At 33.1% G+C, this 19,358-nt stretch overlaps 1 protein-coding gene across 1 annotated transcript in view; it reads left to right on the top strand.

The window, feature by feature from the left end:
- The first annotated feature begins 5,062 nt into the window (after positions 1–5,062).
- Positions 5,063–19,358, top strand: part of LOC106456954 (potassium voltage-gated channel protein Shaker-like) — a 120,872-nt gene continuing 106,576 nt past the window's right edge. Inside the window, exon 1 of the mRNA XM_022382747.1 lies at positions 5,063–5,130. Coding sequence (XP_022238455.1) covers positions 5,126–5,130 — 5 coding nt within the window. The 5' untranslated portion in view covers positions 5,063–5,125. The remainder of the gene's footprint in view (positions 5,131–19,358) is intronic.

Below are 19,358 nucleotides of genomic sequence, written 5' to 3'. Positions count from 1 at the left end.
GCTCTAGGATAGTAAGGGGTGAATTCTGTTATGCACTGGTATGATTACCGACAAATGATTTTTGGTAATGACTATCGGCATGCAATATTTTGTTCCAAGTTATAGTTTACAACTGCAGTGGGATTTGTACAATCCTTACAATGCTGTTAAGTTATAAAATAGTTTCTTTGTACTCAAGCACAAAGCTACATAATGGGCTATCTGTTCCGTGCTCATCACAGGTATCGAAATCCGATATTTAACGTTATAAGTCCTCAGACTTACCGCTGTGCCACTGGAAGCCTGTTATAAAATAACTTTAAAAATAACGAGGAGGGCGTGTGCGTATTCACATGTTCGCCCTGCAAATATATTGTCTACTAGAATATAACTTTACAGAAATCCAACCATTAGGGCCAACTAACCAAAAGTTTGAATATCGGGCATACTTTTGAAACTTTCCAAACTAAGTATGCAGTCTCTGAATTTACAGTTTGTTCACTTCGATATATATATATATATATGTATGTATACGTTAATAATTCATTATCTCGTATCATCAACTTTCAATTTTACTCCATAATAACGCAAAAAAGGTTTCTTTAATCTGTGTATATGACTCTCTAGAAAATCCTACTTGACGCAACTTTCCTCGAGACATAAAAAACCTCCTTTTCACTGTCGTGGAACACCTTGCATACACAGAAAGGTAAGTATAAAAACACTGTCCATATAAAGAAGTTGGATGTCATGTAAAAGATTCGTAACAAACTTGCCATTTGCTTCAACACTTTTACCATTTAAGCAGACATTCCGAAAGTGAAATAGTCATTTAAAAAACTATAACAACCGTTTCATTTTGTGTTTATGGACATTAGTGGTGCATGCAACAGTAATATATCCAGTAACATTAGCTTCTCATTGAACACTAGCTTAAATATATCATAACTAGCTTTTACCTTAGAAAATTGTGTGTTTTTTTTCTTCAACCAGTTTAACTTATCCAAAGGGCAGTTAAACTAACCAAGCCTCTCAGTCTCTGTATCCCCCGGAGGGACAGATGTGAGTTTACAGACTTACAAAACTAGAATCCGAGGTTCGATTCTCTGGAGTGAACTCAACAGATAACTACAGATGTCCCTGTAGTTTAGCCGGCCGTAGGATGACGAGTTAAGCCTAATGACTATTGCTCTAAAATCCTGTTCTCTCCCCGATACTCAGTGTCATTTCGTCAACTTGAGTATGTCCTAAAATATTTTAATGCTATTTCTATGCTAGTCGACTACGTTCACTATACGATGCCAAAATGCACGTTAAGGACCCTGTGGTATTAGATTTGATGTAGGTGGAAAGTAGTATTATATCGCCATGAACTTTGGATTAAAACTGTAAGTATTGACTGTTGAAAATGCTGTTTAGTTTGTTTTGTAATCAAACTAAAGATCTTGAAGCAAAAAAAAAACCAAAAAAAAAACGAAAACTTTTAGGCCAAAGAACACCTAAACTTGATATATTGCCAGTAGTCCATGAAATTTATTAGATAATCCTGCTGGAATGTGCAACTAATATAGTGCTAGAGTTAGGGTTACACTAAGCATAACCTAATGGTTAGCATACAAGGTTCAAGTCGCGATATGACGTTTAAAACGTTTCGCACTTTTCTTGTGTGTGTGGGCCTCTTAACACTAAGAGTCGTTGTTGGTTTGTCAGCTTAGAGCTACAGAATAAAATATCTGCACTCTTTCCATCGCGGGAATTCAACCTTGGATTTTAGCATTGTAAGTCTGTAAACTTACCGCTGCCCCACCGGAGGACGACAGTGACAATAATACTGCTAAGTTGACGTCCCTCTTGTCGGAAGTTTTCAATTAGGCATAGCTTTGCCTGAACCTAGACGTCTCTGGCTTGGCTGTTTGGCTTAGCCCATGTGTCGCATAATGTGCCGTTCATGATTAAAATACAAAATTTGTTATAGTTGTGTTACTGATTAATTTCTTCATAGTTGTTACTACCAAAACAAATCCTTCTCTCTCTTGTTTTGTGTAATATGTAGCAAGTTTATTATGGTTTCACTGATACGTAAATCATCTAAAATCAATAACTATTGGACATTCTAATAAATCTACGGCCTGGCATGACCAGGTGGTTAGGGTGCTTGACTCGCAATCTGCGGGTCGCTGGTTCGATTCCCCATCCCGCCAAACATAATCGCCCTTTCAGCCGTGGGGGCGTTATATCAATCCCACGATTCGTTAGTAAAAGAGTAGCCCAAGAGTTGGCGGTGGGTGGTGATGACTAGCTGCCTTCCTCTAGTCTTTCACTGCTAAATTAGGGAAAACTAGCGCAGAAAACCCTCTTGTAGCTTTGCGCGAAAATCCAAACAAATGAATAAATCTATAAACTTTAATTTAACATAATTAAAAATGATTTATACTTTGATAAACATAATGCCTATGATGCTAATTTTGGGTTTTTGTACATTCTAAAGCAGTATATTGTAGTCGTGGTCTGTTTTAAAGGGTTTTACATTCAGCGTGGATTAGTGATACATTTGTTTCCTGAACACACACGATAAAAGAGAGTTTTATGCACTGAAAGATGTTGGAAAAACAAATTGGACAACAAATGAATTTGTAAAGATACACTTTGTCATGCTATTGATAAATAACAGTGCTAAGAATAGTTATCATTATTTTTGTTTTACTAGTAATATCAGTGTCGCAATTATATATATCTCTGTTTTACTAGTAATATCAGTGTCGCAATTATATATATCTCTGTTTTACTAGTAATACCAGTGTCGCAATTACTTTTATATATATCTGTTCTTAACAGAGAGATAGAGATTACATTTTACTATTTTTAATTCTGGTTTACCACTCACTATATGAAACAATAACTTGCCACCCAGTTTATTCTTAATATCACTCACTGCTTTACTCTCTGTAACAAAAGTATCTCACTTACTAAACTCCCTGTAGCAAAGATATATCACTCATTAAATTCACTGTAATAAAGGCAACTCACTCATAAAACTCCCTGTTATTAAGACATCTCACTCATTAAACTCCCTGTAACAAAGATATCAACTTCACTAAACTCTCTGTAATAAAGATATCTCATTCATTAAACTCCCTGTAATCACCTTACTCATTGTAATAAAGGCAGCTCACTGACTAAACTCACTGTAACAAAGATATCTCAGTTATAAAAACGCCTGTAATCACCTTACCCATTGAACTCATTGTAATAAAGGCAGCTCACTGATTAAACTCACTGTAACAAAGATATCTCAGTTATAAAAACGCCTGTAATCACCTTACTCATTGAACTCATTGTAACAAAGCCATCTCACTGATTAAACTTCCTGTAACAAAGATATATCAGTTATAAAAACGCCTGTAATAATCTTACTCTTTAAATTCCCCGTAATAAGGGCATCTCACTGATTAAGCTACCTGTAATATTGATCACTTACTCATTAAACTACCACGAAATAATCACTCCTCAGTTCTTGTACTCTTATAAAATATTTATTTCATGGAAACGTAATGTTCAGGAGATGGTTGGTGGTCTCTAATTCATGACATTCAAGAGAAATGAGATTTCAGTTTGAGTCATTATTAATTATTATATAACCGAAAAAAGTAAAACGACTTGGTAAGATATTCTGCATAAAAACAGACAAAAAAAACATAACATATTGTTATCAGCAACAATATAAATCTGACAGTTTGAGACAAACAACAACAAACAATTTGGTAGAAAAAAAGAGAAGTTCTGCCAGACTTGGGCTGAAGTTTGAAAGAACCGAACTAAGATTGCTATTCTTGCTTACTCTATCTTTTATATTTCGACGTAGGTTTGTTTTTAAAAGATTTATTTAAATGTTATTTTGAAGTTTGTACACAATTTAAAGAAGTGTTGTGTGATTTGTTCAGTTATCTAACTGCTGTACTTTGAAACTGATATCTTTATACCTGAACAGCACTTAACACTACATGAAATGACACAGCGCCGGTATCGGAGATTATTGTACAGTGTACAGCCGTGAGTATCATAAGCCTAAAACGTTCAATATATATGTTACTACATGGTACTTGAAATGTAATTCAACACTTTTCCTACATTATACTTTTTCAAATGTATTTCAACTACATGACACTTCAAGGGTAATCCATCACTGTTCCCACGTTATACTTCAAATGTAATTCAATACTGTTACTACATTATAATTCAACAGTATTTCAACACTGCTCCTACATTATACCTCAACTGTAATTCAACACTGTTACTACATTATAATTCAACTGTATTTCAACACTGTTCCTAAATTATACCTCAAATGTAATTCACCACTGTTCCCAAATTATACCTCAAATGTAATTCAACACTGTTCCCAAATTATACCTCAAATGTAATTCAACACTCTGACAAGCATAACCTTGAAATATTTTTATTCAGTTTATTCTATGAAACAGTATTAACATAAAGAAATTAGGGTTATTTTTTCTTCCTTCAACACTATCCACTTACTCTATAAGTGCTCTCTTGACAACAGAGATTTTAAAAAGTACCATATTCTGTAGACAGTAACCAAAATTAAAAAGTAAAACTTCTTTATTATCCTGTGTGCAAGTTGATTGAACACAAAATACAGAAAAAAGTTTAAAGTTTATAGAACGATCTGAGTTATATCACAGCAAAGATGGACCATCTATCTTCCTGGCTGTCACAGTTTTTACAACGTGCTGTAACAAGCAGTTATTCACTTCGCTCTGAAATGATGAAAAACTTAATACTTAAGGGGATAAATGAATGCAACCTTGTGCAGCGTACAGTGTTGCATGTTATGTTTTCGACGAGATAAGCCACTATTCAAGCATAGACACTGTTTTACAATTTCCTCTAGACAAACGCTATCTACACATGGCTGTTCCTAATTTTTAACTAATAGAATTGAACGAAGGCAAGCTAGTCAAGAGCACCCACCACCAGCTCTTGAGCTAATCTTATTTAACATAATACTGGGATTTGACAATCACTCTTATATCACAGACACGGCCTCAAATACGGAGTGCGTTTTTGCGGCAATGGGCTAGAGACTGTGAACCCTCCTGGACCGGCCTAGGAGAAATTCGCTTATATGATGTATGTATATATGTGTTTCCATTAGTTGGCATATTCTAACAAGAAAACTGTCTTGACCAATAATAGTTTTATTACTGATTTTGAATGTAGAATTATGATAATATGTACTTAAATGTGTGTGTAATTATTTTTCACGTCTTATAAACTCTGATGCTATATTCCAAAAATTTATTCTGAGGAAAAACAATATCTCTTTTACGAACACATGAACACACTCATAAGTTGGAATATTCAATGATATTTGCGAAATGAACAAGCTAGATTTAGCATTTGTTTGAATATGGTTTTGGAGTATATGTCTCTTCTTTTTCAGGGTTACCTGAGGTTTTTTATTTTATCTTCCATAAATACATCGTACACCAGTGAAAGCATTTTGTAATTTCATATAAAAAGCATTTTCTTCAGACTTAACAATTACGAGACAATATTTGGTGAGGTATAACAATACTTGTTAGGGTATAATAAACGTGTTGTTTGTGATGAAAACGTTCATCGTGTCAATTAATAGAACACTAGAATGCATTGTGAATATTTTCATAGTTCGAGGACAAATTTTTGAAAATAAAAGTGATAATGTGGCACCCTTAGGCTTAAAGTTGACCATGGGAAATTTAAAAGTTTAGATTTTCTATAGTTCCAATAGCCCACTTCAACTACGTGAAACCATAACTTGTGAAATTTCAAACTTTTAGCCTTTCGTTACATACAATAGTTTTTGTTCTTCTACCTTGTTATTGGTTACTGGCAGTTTCCAGTAAATTAGGGTTTACAGATTATTACTTCAATAATCCCATGATTAGGAGACAGGACAGTTGATTGCAATGAAGAACAAGATTATTACATAATGGGGAACTCTTTAATTAAGTACACTGATAAAAATGTTTGTAGTGAGGAGCACGAAAGGTCTAGAACAAGAAAGTGATTGCGAAATGACGAAGTACAGGCTATCATAATGCATTTTGACAGTGTAGTTGATAAGTGCGTGTAAGAGGGAATGATGTTCAAAATCAAAAGAACTTCTTAGTAAATAAAAACAACTCCTTCAGAGATTTAGGGATAAAAATAGATGCTCTGGCTAGATGCTGCAATTAATATGGATCTTTTGGGAGTGCTCCCTCGAGCTAGATGCAGGAATGAATTACTTATTAGGATCCAAGGCTGAAATTAAATATATATCTTGGATATGATAAGAGCAATGAGTGGTTGGACCTGTAGGATAGTTTTCAGGGTGAAATCTATGCTAGAGGTGGGCTCTACTTAAGCAGGCTATGTAATAGAATGTTTGGGGAAGATTTAAGTATATTCATTAAAGACGGTTTGACTGAAGCAGGATAGCAGTGAGGGATTTTTGGAAATTTGGAATAAGCAAATTAAAGTGATAGCTAGGATAGTGAAGAGATTTTATAAAGGAGAAATAGCGCATTACAATTTAAATAATAGTTTTGAAGATATGTCTTTTCAGCTTTAAATATAAATAAAACGCTTAGTTGTTATTTTTCTAATCTTAGGAGTATTAGAAACAAACCAAAAGAGTTTAGGACTCTGGTGGAAACGGAATTCTATGATATAATGCGAATTACTGAAACTCGGTTAGATTTGGAACCATCTAATATTGTAAAACACGGTGTGTATCTGTCTGTCTGTCTCTCGATCACACACTAATGTCATAGCAACTTATGTAATTTAAGTAGTTTGGCTTCCTGTCAATTAGAAGCGAGTAGTCTACGATTGATCGAAAATTAAAGACATATTTGTACTAAAATGTACAAAAAAATTGCACCTTTTTCGCAATTTGAAAACGTTTCTTTGTTAAATCGTCGAGTTACGCCAGAAAGGACGTAAATATACTTTTATAGACATTTTATGCAACATAATAAAAGCTTATCAAAGTTTTTAAAAAGGTCTAACGTTAGGACGTAGAATAATATTAGCAGATTATTTACTGATGGTATTAAGTGCGGTATGGTTTAGCCCTAACTGAACTAAAGCAAAAACATACACTAGTTACAGTGTTAATTTATCTCTTTATCGAATATAGGCCGTACTTAATAAAGGCTTAACTAATGTTAGGACTAAAACAAGTGGACTTATAGATTTCAGCATCTGCGATTAGAATTATTTTGTATTTGGCAATTGTTATATGCCACATTATTAATAATAAACGGTATGATAAGATCAGGGTTGTTACTAATAAATCAGAAGGAATGCCATTTTAGATTTATTGCTAAACTTATGAGAATTTGGTTGCAATAGTTGAAGTGGAAAACATTTCAAGAAAAGTAATCATTACATAATTAGCTTTTATTAGTTGCCACGTGTTGTGATAAAAAGAAATATAATTTATTTCTTAAGTTAATTTTCACGCCATGAGACAAGATGTATCATTATTTAATTGGGATAATGAATTACAAAGAGATGCGGGATAGATTTTGAAAATTAAAGAAATAAGTTGTTTTCAATTTAAGATAGGCTTGATCCTAAAATGTGGAAAGCATAGCAGGAAAAATCAAGCCTAATTCCTAACTATGGAAAAAAATCAGGGATTAATCTCGTAAGTTTATGAAGTTGAAATTGACAGTTGAATGGAAGACTTACAGAACTATAGGAAAACCAGGAATTTGATTAAAGAGAAATTAAAATACCCAAAAATAAGAAACAGCTGGCTGATAATATTAAAACTTATAGCAAGGCTGTTTTTTAAGTATGTCAATTAAAGGCAAGACTAATGTAGAAATAGGGGTCAGACTCTTAAGGGACGCTGATGGCATGGTTTTTGTTGAAGACTGTGAGCTAGCTGACATTTCAATTTTTTATTGTCTTGGTGTACTTAGAGTGTCATACAAAATATTACCTGAGAATATTACATTGCTAGGGTTTGGGAAACGACTAGTTAGTTAGATAAGAGAAAGTAAAAAGTTGTTCTTAATGAAGTCCAGTTAAACTGGACCCTTACTATTTCTGAAGTGCATCAGGGGTCAGTGCTTGAGCCTTGATTTTTTTATTTACATTAATGATATTTTAGGGGTATAATTGGTAAATTAGTAAAGTTTGTTGGTTATACTAAACTCTTGGCTATTTCTATCCGTATTTAGCATACTGGGGTACTACAGAATGATTTGGAGGAATTAGTTAATTGGACAATTATTTGATGACCTTTAATTATAGTAACTGTAAGGTAACGCATCTATATTATCACAATTTGGATCAAACTTTTAATACAAATGGGAACCACCTCAACAGTATAACTGAAGAAAAAGATCTTGACCTATTGAAGAATGAGTCTCTCAAGCCATAGAGGCAGCGTTCTATTGCTGGTAGTTAATGAAATTTTAGGGTACATTTATAGACATATTGATTATAAGTCAAGCGAGGTAATTATCTTTCTACACGTATCATTAGTTAGGTGTCACTTGCAATACTGCACATAGTTTTTGTCTCTTTATTTAAGAAATATTGTTAATTTATTGGAAAGGATTCAGTGAAGAAATGCCCCCCAGTGGCACAGCGGTATGTCTGCGGACTTACAACGCTAGAAACCGGGTTTCAATACCCGTGGTTGGCAGAGCAGAGATAGCCCATTGTGTAGCTTTGTGCATAAATTCAAACAAATCAAACAAACAGTGAAGAAATACTAGAACGAATCCGGGGATGAAAAAGTTTATCTTGTAGGGATAGCTTAAGACTTGTTAGTTTATTTTGTGGAAATAAAGGTAAGAGGTGATCTTATTGTTTTTTGTAAGATTATCAGGGGGATTGATAGGGTAAAATCCTTTGATTTCTTTGTGCTGTATCATTAAACAAAAGGACACAAGTTTAAAATATGGAAAAGGCAGACTAAGCTCCAGCTTAAATAATTTTATTTTTCTAACAGGGTGACTAGTTCATGGAATTAGTAGCCATCGAAACTAGTAGAGGCTGAAACCTTACAATAGCTTAAGAGGGAACTAGATGATAATCGGAAAAATAAAATAAGCCGTAAAGACTAACTGGTTCCTTGTGTGTTATGCATATTCATAAGCAGTGAAAATTGAGGTACAGTGGAGTTCGAACTTGTGACTTTGCTAACTGGGCAAATGCTTTAACCAATTAAACTGTGCATCTTGAATGTTGCAAATCTCACTTTCAAACGCCTATTTTTTTAAAAAAACAGAGCTTAGAAAATTCTTGATCTATGCCATTTGGCCTGCAAAGCTTCGAATCTTCGAATTTATTTATTGATTTATTTTGTTAGAAGTGATAATTTTAAGTGTTTTAGCTATGGAAATTTTAGGAGTGACCTCTTTGTTTTTTGGCACTTAGTTTTTTAGTCTTTAGATCTGATAGAGTATACGGATATTGTTTTATCATTGGACTTCTTAAGTATGAAAATCATAAAGGGCAGGTCTAACAGTTTCATTTTCACAAGTTCTAACTACACGCAGGAGGTATTGAACGGAACTGTAATTCATCTTAAATTAAACTGAATGATTCGGTTTGGTTTTCTTTGTAAGTCCGTGTATTAATGCAAGTAAAATCAAATATACTGGTTGGGTAGTGACTTACAACTATGAAGATGAAAATCAGAATGCAGCCTAGCATCATTTTTTTAATAGAATGGTAGTCAAACACTGCTTTAATGACGGCAGGTATCTGTGTATCATACCGCTCGTGACGAGGTTTTCGTTCTTCTTATAATAGCAGCAGCTCATTACTAGTCAGGTAATCTCAATAATTCTAATACTTGTATAGTCTTACAAACTCGTAAACAGAGTGGCAGCTCCACCAGTCCATCTAATAGTCTGGTGACAGAGTAGGTTCTATCCAATGTCGAACACAGAGACTCCATTAATAAAGGATAGGATAAACGAGGTTGTTTCATTGAACCACCTCCACGGGGTTTCAGCTCAGCGGCATGTCTGTCAGCTTACAACGCTAAAAGTTTGGTTTCGATACCTGCGATGGGTAGAGTACAGGTAACCCATTGTGTAGCTTTGAGCTTAACAATAAACAAACAAGAGAATCCGTTGAACCTGGTATGTCTGTACCAGAAATGTAAACAAGGGACGTACCAGATACACAGAAACGGAACAACACAGAAGAACAACGGCAAGGGACGTACCAGATACACAGAAACGGAACAACACACAAGAACAACGGCAAGGGACGTACCAGATACACAGAAACGGAACAACACAGAAGAACAACGGGTTAGTACGAAAGAATGGACATCTTGGAAGCAACTTAATTGGAAACAGCACATGTACCTATGTACATGTGTATCATATATATATACATAGGTGCAAATGTTTGACTTCAAATACTGTATTTATTTGCAGCGATATTTTAGTGTGCATCTTCATATATTAATGTTGTATATAGAGCTATGTATGCTCATATCGTATATTTTTATCTTTATTTTAATTCTTTTCAAATATAGTTGTGATTCATTAGTTACGAGAACCAGTAAACATTACAGCCAAAACGCTACAAACTAATTAAGAACAGGACCATCACGACAGTAGTTCCTTGAATGTTTCGAAATTATCAGTGATCCATTACAATAACCAACAAGGAAGTACGTCAAATAATAAAAATTAGCGAAACTCTCAATAAGTGAGACGTTAAAATTATATAATTAATAAACAAAACGAAAAAAATATTTCATTTATAAGGATTTACAAATACAAAACTAAAAACAGCATCGCTCAATTGACATAAGTAAACTGTTTGATTAGTTATTTGAGATTTCTTGATTCAAGAGTAGATTGCTTAGACTCTCAGTGAAAAATAATATGCCTTTTGTTTTCGCTGTAGTAGAAGTACAAAGATTTTAAAGTTATCTACAGGTTCTGCTTGAGACTCGTGTTTTCAGAAGTGCGTATTTTTAGCAAAGCTATTGTTTTTACCAATATAGATAGTTTTACAGTTACCTTATTTTGTTGACGATCCCGAAGACAGAGGAGTAAACAGAAGATCTTTATTTTGAGAAAGGTTGTGAACCTGAAGGGGTAGTTTTTCACTCTTGGAAAATACGTTGCGGTGATTTTTTTTGGATTTGAGTGCTAACGAGATTACTGTGTTTCTTTAAGCTAGAAATGACAAGTTGGGCTGATTTAATTCACTTCATGGTTTCTTATCACAACTTTTTAATTCTGTCAGAAAAGTAAGTCTCACCATTATTTCTCCACGTATTTTCGTAAAAAAAAATAAAAAATAAAAGAGTCAGGTTCTTAACAGTTTTTAAAATCATATTCTATATTCTTATTATTTTATTTTATTTTTATATTCGTGTAAATAAACGCATAGTATTTTTTTCTGTTGTATCTTATATAATTTTAACGGCTCACTTATAAGACATATTGAAAGTACTGTTCGCATATCATATTTAACATACGTCCTCGGCGTTTACTGGTATATATATATATATATACCGCTAATGATGAAATTGTTATTTCCGTGAAATAAATATGTCAGGACTGGTTTCTTTGGGGCTGCTGTTCTTAATAGGACTAGGACTCCGACTTTCACATTAATACCTATAGTTTTATCTTTAAACCAGAGTCGCCCTCGACAATGTGAAGCAAAAGTATCTGAAGAACGAAAAAATACACTAGACCGTTACATTATAATTGTCGTGATGCTTAGATGATGCTTTATGCACACACTTACGTAAATAAGTCATTGGCATTAAGTTATTTATATGCAGTTTATATATTACTTTCTGTCTGAAAAATATATTGAAATTTGAAAATATTTTTCTCAGCTTTTTTCCGATATTTTTTCTTGGGACCAATATAGAAAATGCTATAGGGTTGACTTAAGAGAAAGATACCACACTTTGAAATGTGGAGCATACTTACTTATAACAGGCAGTGAGTCCCACATGATGATGATGAGGAATATTATCCAAATGAAGTTTATTTGTTTCTAGGTGTTGAAAAGAGCGAAAAAGGTTTTGAAACTATTTAACTTTACAGTTAGGTTGGGAACTTAAGTTTTGCTCACCTTGTGTTTGTATAATTTCAAATATGAAGCACATTTGCTGATACTGGATAACAAATCCCATACCATTATATAAGGTTGAGAGCGTTATATGAAAACGAATTTGGAGCCTCATCACGTCGTTACAGTCGATGTCGCCAAGTCTAGTTATGCTCTACATGACGAATGTGCAGCTTGGCAAAAAAAACTACGTCGTAAGTCTGTCATTGCAAAGCACACCACTCCGCTTTGCTGCTATCAATAATCCATTCAATGTACGAGGACGACGGTTTTTCAGCGCCTGTTTCAACGGCCCGAATGCACCAAAATCTATAGGCACTGCATCCATTGACCGTACCGTTATGTCTTTGTATAGATCGCTTCAATACACATTACATTCTCCAGCAACTTGAGGTATGCAACTGTTGAACGAATATTTCGTGACAAAAATTTGCGTAATCCTGAATTGTACGGTTTTCCCAGTCAGAGATCATTTTGATTATGTTGCACACTGTTGCCTCGAATACATGGACGACTTTTGTCACTGGTCTTTGTGTTCGCGAATCCTCACCTTTCACAAGACGCCATACTTTGCTTATCACGGCTGGGGTACAGTTTTTTGTAGGTCTCTTTCTAGATGCCTGGCACCCCAAGTTGATCTGCATTTGTCTTTTCCAATGCAATTACGTACAAAGGATATCCCCGTCTTGTAAAATCTAAATTCACGATCTGAATACATATATGTTTGTTTGTGGTTAAGCACAAAGCTACACAATTAGCTATCTGTGCTCTGCCCACCACGGGTATCGAAACCTGGTTTTTAGCGTTGTAAATCCGCGGACATACCTTTTTGCCACTGGGGGGCATTACGATCTGAGTGTATGGATATCTTACTTCGATTAATTTTTGATGACATCACACTACGTAACGCCTGACAAGATCAACATGTAATTAATTCTGATAAATTCAGTTCCACCATGGCTGTTATTGTACACATGACCTGTTGATTTGCGCATTCAAAATCGTTTTGATATAATCTATTCAATCCTATGTGACAGTGGACTATTATCCAAGTGAGCTTTAATTGTCTAAAGATATGTCGTTTTATTCATATCCGCGTTTCTGTAATATATTTATAGTTCTAATTTATCAGAGAAAACTGTTCGTGCGACCCGTACTAAATTTAATACGTTAATATTAGGGGTGCATATCTCATCATAGTATCTAGATATTGATGCCACGATCGATACGTATCTAGATACAGAAGTTTTACCAACGGTTTGTTACAAAGTTTGACAGTCTTTATTATCTATATTACTAACATTGTCTTATTTAAGTATTTCACACTTTACAGTGCTTTTTCAAATTCTCAGGTTTGGTCAACTAAGTGGCAGCTGGCAAGGGAAGTAAAATAAAAAATAAGTTAATATCCGTCTATCTATTTTGTTATCGTTAGTTGGTTATGTTACTTTGCATGTAATGTTTTTGATAAAAGAAATGAAGACAACATGTAGTACTCAATACTCATCTTCCTTTATTGAGTCATTAATTTTTAGCAAAAATACTTTATTAGAAATTCTGATTTTTTCTGTACGAAAGACTTATAATGTTTACTGAAAGCTCGTGAAGATGCATAAACGATACATTTTAACTGGCTTGATGTCATATCCTGTCTGTGTTCACTGATCGCTTTCAAACTTAGATAAATTCTCCCTGCAAGTGCTGAGAGGTATAGTTTACTGATGTATATGTCTTCTTTTGAATTAAATTAGGGTTCAAACCAAGTTAAACCCGGTCCGGCAATAGCTCAAAAATAAACTCAAAACTATAATTTTACTCCCAGTTCAATAAATTATAATGTAATGAACGACTTTCAAGGAAAATTACGAAAGTCACAAAAGTTTTCTCAAAAGATCGTGTTTTCTTGTTTTCTGAAGTTTATAATTTTATGTTCAGTGGAAAAATTTGAAAGTAAAGAAAAATTAATAACACTTAATGTTTAAGGTGATATTGAGAGGAGAAGAATCACTTACATTCAAAGTCATAAGTATAAAACTGATGCCCTAACTTGTTTCGGCAAAAAATTTCAACTTTGTCGAAATCGGTACCTATTTAAAATCTGTTCGATTACCCGCGATGGACACAGCGCAGATAGTTCATTGTGTAATTTTGCATTTAAAACAAACATTTTAAATACTTGGAAGTTTATTTGAAGCGCTCTCTAGCGGTATAAGTAAAAGCAAAAAAATTCCATCATAATTGTCGACAGATATATGACTGTATACGAACTCCTATTAAACAAATCTTTAACTAGTGAAACGTGGCTTTACAGCGTTATCTGTTTAATTCTCACCGCATTTGTCATTAAGTGTTGAAAATATTCAAGTATAATATAAACAACAGCAGTATTTGAGTGCTCGCGCGTTGTTCACGAGCTGCATATTTTCCACTATATAAACAAATATTTACAGAGAAAATCTTGCTTAGAATTATGGATAATATACAAAGAAGTTTTCGTCATTTTCTAGGAAAATGGAGTAAAAAATAAACTATGGTGGTATATATTTTTTATTGTGAATACATTCATTTTTGAATTATTTCTAGTACTCTAAAAAAATCACTAAGTAATTTGCAAGAGTTGTTGGCTTGATATATATATATATATATACGCGAAAAAAGATTATAGTATTTACAATGATTACATTCTAACACTTCTCAGTGAATTAATAACTTTCGCCCCGATGGCTCAGTGGCATATATGAAGGCTTATAAGTGAAGTTATAACGTTAAAAATCGGGTTTCGATACTTGCGGTGGGCAGAGCACAGACAATCAATTTTGTAGCTTTGCGCTTAATAACAAACAAAATATTGTTTACTGGTGGATTAGCGGTAAGTTTGGGGGCTATGTATAATGTTTCACACAATTTTAATTCGTGACTACTATAATTCACACACAAACATAAAGATAATATTAAAAAAAAGAAAAAAAGAACACCCTACACGTTCCCAACGATCTAGTCTTCTTTAGGGATACAAAACCTTGAAGGGTTATAAGGTTAAAACTGGGGTGGGTGAGGGAGTCGGTTCCTAAGGTGGAAACAGTGCAGCTTTGCGCTTAAGAACAAATAAATTGAAATGAAAATGCAATAAAAGTGACCTGGTTAGCATTTGTTTCAAGTTCACGCAGAAAGACGCGGGATTCCCAGTGCAACTACAGCTTCTGAGAGTTTAGAATTCCTGCTGTAACAAGCGACCTTCTTATCTCGAGCAAGATATATTTGTCTTGCATGAAATAATTGTCGACAAGATTTAGCTTAGCTACCCTACTCTACTCTCAACCCCACCGTTTTCTTTCTATAAATAACAGTACATAGATTGAACCTTCGACGTCAGAGAATGAAGTATTCTGGAATAAGAAACTGTGGTATTTTTGTAGTATGATAAATAGAAGTTCACACTTCCATAAATTGAACGCAAAGGACTTTTGCAACTATTTTGGCAAATTAATCAAGATGTTATACTGCATATCATAAAAGATCGCTGAATTTCAAAGTTACTTGGAGAAGTTTATATAAAAATCTACTTTTCTTGATATTTACTTGTAAAAACGAAAGTATTCTCTTTCTAATGTATTTCGTCACGTTTGTTTGTAGTTAAACACAAAGCTACACAATGGGCTACCTGTGCTCTGCCCACCACGGGGGATCGAAACCCGGTTTCTAGCGTTGTAAGTCCGCAGACATAGCGCTGTGCTACTGGGCGCATTTGGTCACCTACTCAGACTATATATCTTTAATGTTTTATTTCTGTCTGTTTATGTCCAGCTTTGATTGGAGGAAAATTCCCACATCACAGTTACTTTATAATGCTTGGAGACGGCTTGAATGGGTAATGAAGAAAAACTTTAATATAAGTTTAAGATAACAGCAAAAATGTACAACGTTTCGACATCATCTATTCAAGCCGTCTCCAAGCATTATTGTGTCTTAAGTGTTTTATATATAACGGTGTAATGTCATTAAAATAATAGTAGGATTTTTTTAATTATAAATTTAATACATTTGAGTTACTAAATTATGTCTTAAGTCAATGTGAATTGGGTTCACAAGGTTTTTTTAAAAAAATAATTTTAATGAAAATGAAAAGTAAGTGACGGCTTTAATTTTCATTTTAAATAGATTGCAGAAAAGGACAGTCATTAGTTGTTCATGCTATAGCTGAGGGACGATCCGCAGCTCGTCAGATTGACGAAGATCTCATGGGTTCATCTTCTCTTGCTGGAGCAGGTGGTGTTATTCCCTACACACAACTCACTGTAGCTAGTTAGACAGATAAAAGATTTGCCCTTACATAAGAATAGTGTAGTTAAACTATCAATGTGTTCACTAGATTAAGTGTGGAGAGTTGCTATTTTTATGTTCTTTCTGCCTTAAAGGCTGTTGGTTTATCATAAGTATTCTTTACTCCTAATTACATCACTTAGAAGTTTTAATACTTGATTTTTTTTTAGTTATTAGAAGAAAAAAAAAAGAAGTAGATTACTATGGCAAGGTAGTACTGTTATATTATTTTTTTTTTGAAGATGTTACTTTGTTATAACGATAAGTTGATATTGATAGTTCTAAATTTATTTTGTAGGTAAATAATAGAGTACTCGAGACTTGTTTTAAATCTACAAATGTGGCTCTATGGAATAGTTTAACTCAACAAAAGTAGGGTAAGCTCAGCTTCTGAAACAAGCTTGTAATATTGTGAAGTACAGGTATAGAGTTGTCAACATCTGATTTCCGAGGTTTTTGATACATGATCGTATTTTAATTGTTGCCCTACTTATCAATCAGTACTTCATTCTGTTATTCAAAGACAAGTGATTTTATAGTTTTTACTGTAAATATTATTTGGATTTTATTGAAATAGTTCTTAAAATATTTAGTCTAGGACTTGATCTCTACCTCATTTCAAGTAGTTTTGAGAAATAAATAAGTGGCTTATGCCGTACATATATTTCACAGGTGTAATGATATGTAATTATTCCTGCCAGGATCAAATATAATTACATTCTAATGTAAAGGAACAACACAACTGAATATCAGTATTTTGTTTTCACGATTGCTTGAGAGAACGAGTATGATACTCAGATTATGTGAATTTAAACCTTAGTTGAGCTTAATTTTGAGGGCTGGTAGAAAACTGCTTTTTATAAGGCTTAATAAATTATTTAGTCAGTGTTTTTATAGAAGTAGATAACAACAAATTAAGTTAACACCAATGAAAAAAGTAATTTTAAACCATACTTCTTTTCTGATATATTTTCTTCATGTTAGCTGAAAATCATAGTGATTAAGTATCAATGCACAAAAAGTAATTTTAAACTGTAATTTTTTTCAATATCTTTTCTTCATGTTAGCAGAAAATAGTTTCTAACACTTGGTAGTTTGTGGATTTTCTTTTATAACTATGTATACTTAATGTACACCAATGAGAATTTTCAAGTCAATCAATTAAGCCAATGGGAAGTTATTGTGATTCGTAAAAGATATACTCCATCTACCAAGATATGCAGCTAAGTTCATGTGTCTATGGTGAAAGAAACAATGTTTATTAATTTGACATAATATAACATGTATATGTATGTACTTCTTTCAGTTATAGAAACGTATATAAACACGCACTTCAAAACTGAAGGTTCAGGTCCTTGATTTAATGTGTATATATATCATAGATGTATAGGAAATATAACTTTCTAATTTCAATTGGTATTACTTTTTTAATTAAAGACTATACAGTTTTTTTTAAACTTTCTAAAATTGAAATATTAGCAAGTTTAACTATGTTCTTAGAGTATAAATTTCGTTGTTCAGATTTGTTAATGATAAACAGATGAAATATTGAATTGGAGATAATTGAGATTCAGTGTGTGGTAGTCATTGATTATTCTCAGTTTTGTAAAGGAAATTGTGAATTTGTTTTTTTTATGTGCTGTTAAGGTGTTTCATTACTTTGCATTTAATATAAACTACATATTTTGTATTGTAATATAAACAGGAAATAAATCAATTTTGTTTAAAAGTGTTGAATACATGTATGGTGACTTTGAATGAGAAATATAATATTTACATAGTCACAGATGAAACCAGTTAACACATCCTTATTGACCCACCAAAGACCGCATGTATCTGTGATATCACCCTACGTCACAGGTACTACATTTTTTAGGTGGCAGCACAATCTATATATATATTACAGTTTGACACTACACTCTTCACTTGTGATATGATGCATGCCGGTTTTTTAACTGACAACAGCCTCAGTTACAGCCTTTGTCATAATACTTGAAAGGTGTGAAACTTCAACAGTACAAATTTACAAGATATATGGATGATGTCACCATAATTATTAGTTTGTTTGATTGAAAAACCCTTTAATTTTATGCTTAATTTATGTAAATAAAATAAAACATTTGGATGTAATTTAAAAATATGATATAAAGAAGTGTAATCATGTTTTTATATTTTAAGTAAGAAGTAGACATTGTATATGTACATGTATTTGATCAATACTCGTATACTTTACTCCAGCCAATTACAAGAGTTGCAGCTGACTTTTGAAAGCAAAACAAATACTTACGTAATAGTCATCATTCCAAGTAGGTTAACAGTCGCATTCATTTTAACATAATAAATAAACAGCAAATAGAGCAGTTTGACACTAACATTTCAATTCAAAAATAAATATGAACCTTCAACCATAATAAAAAAAAAATTACAAGACAGTGCTATTATCAGTCAACAACACTGACAACACTGTTGATTAATTAAGCATACACCTTAGCTAAAAACTATCAGCCAAATGAATAAATAAAGAGCAAAACAAAACAGAGTAATAGCAACACGTTGATTAGAAAATAAATATGGACCTTCAATTATAACAAAGAGTTACACCAAAGACTGAAAGGTATCCATTGTTTATAATAACACTGTTTCTTAGCTCTTATACACTAGGTATTTTGTACATTCTCAAGAACCAATACAGACACTAATTGGATCTAAAGTGTATCTGTGATATATATTTTTATTATAATTCTGAATTTCTATATGTATCTGTACAACATCTGGCAAGCTTTTGATAAACATCACAAGTCTATTGTACACAAAAAATTAAAGATTTTCCTGTGAATTTTTTAAAGCCTTTATTGAGTGATTCTGAGTAAAACTTTATATTCATGTTAAAAATAAAATTTTTTTTTCATACTTTCATCTTACACTTT

The sequence above is a fragment of the Limulus polyphemus genome, unplaced genomic scaffold (genome assembly GCF_000517525.1).
Source record: "Limulus polyphemus unplaced genomic scaffold, Limulus_polyphemus-2.1.2 Scaffold274, whole genome shotgun sequence".
NCBI lineage: Eukaryota > Metazoa > Arthropoda > Merostomata > Xiphosura > Limulidae > Limulus > Limulus polyphemus.
This window is presented reverse-complemented; position numbering and strand designations above follow the sequence as displayed.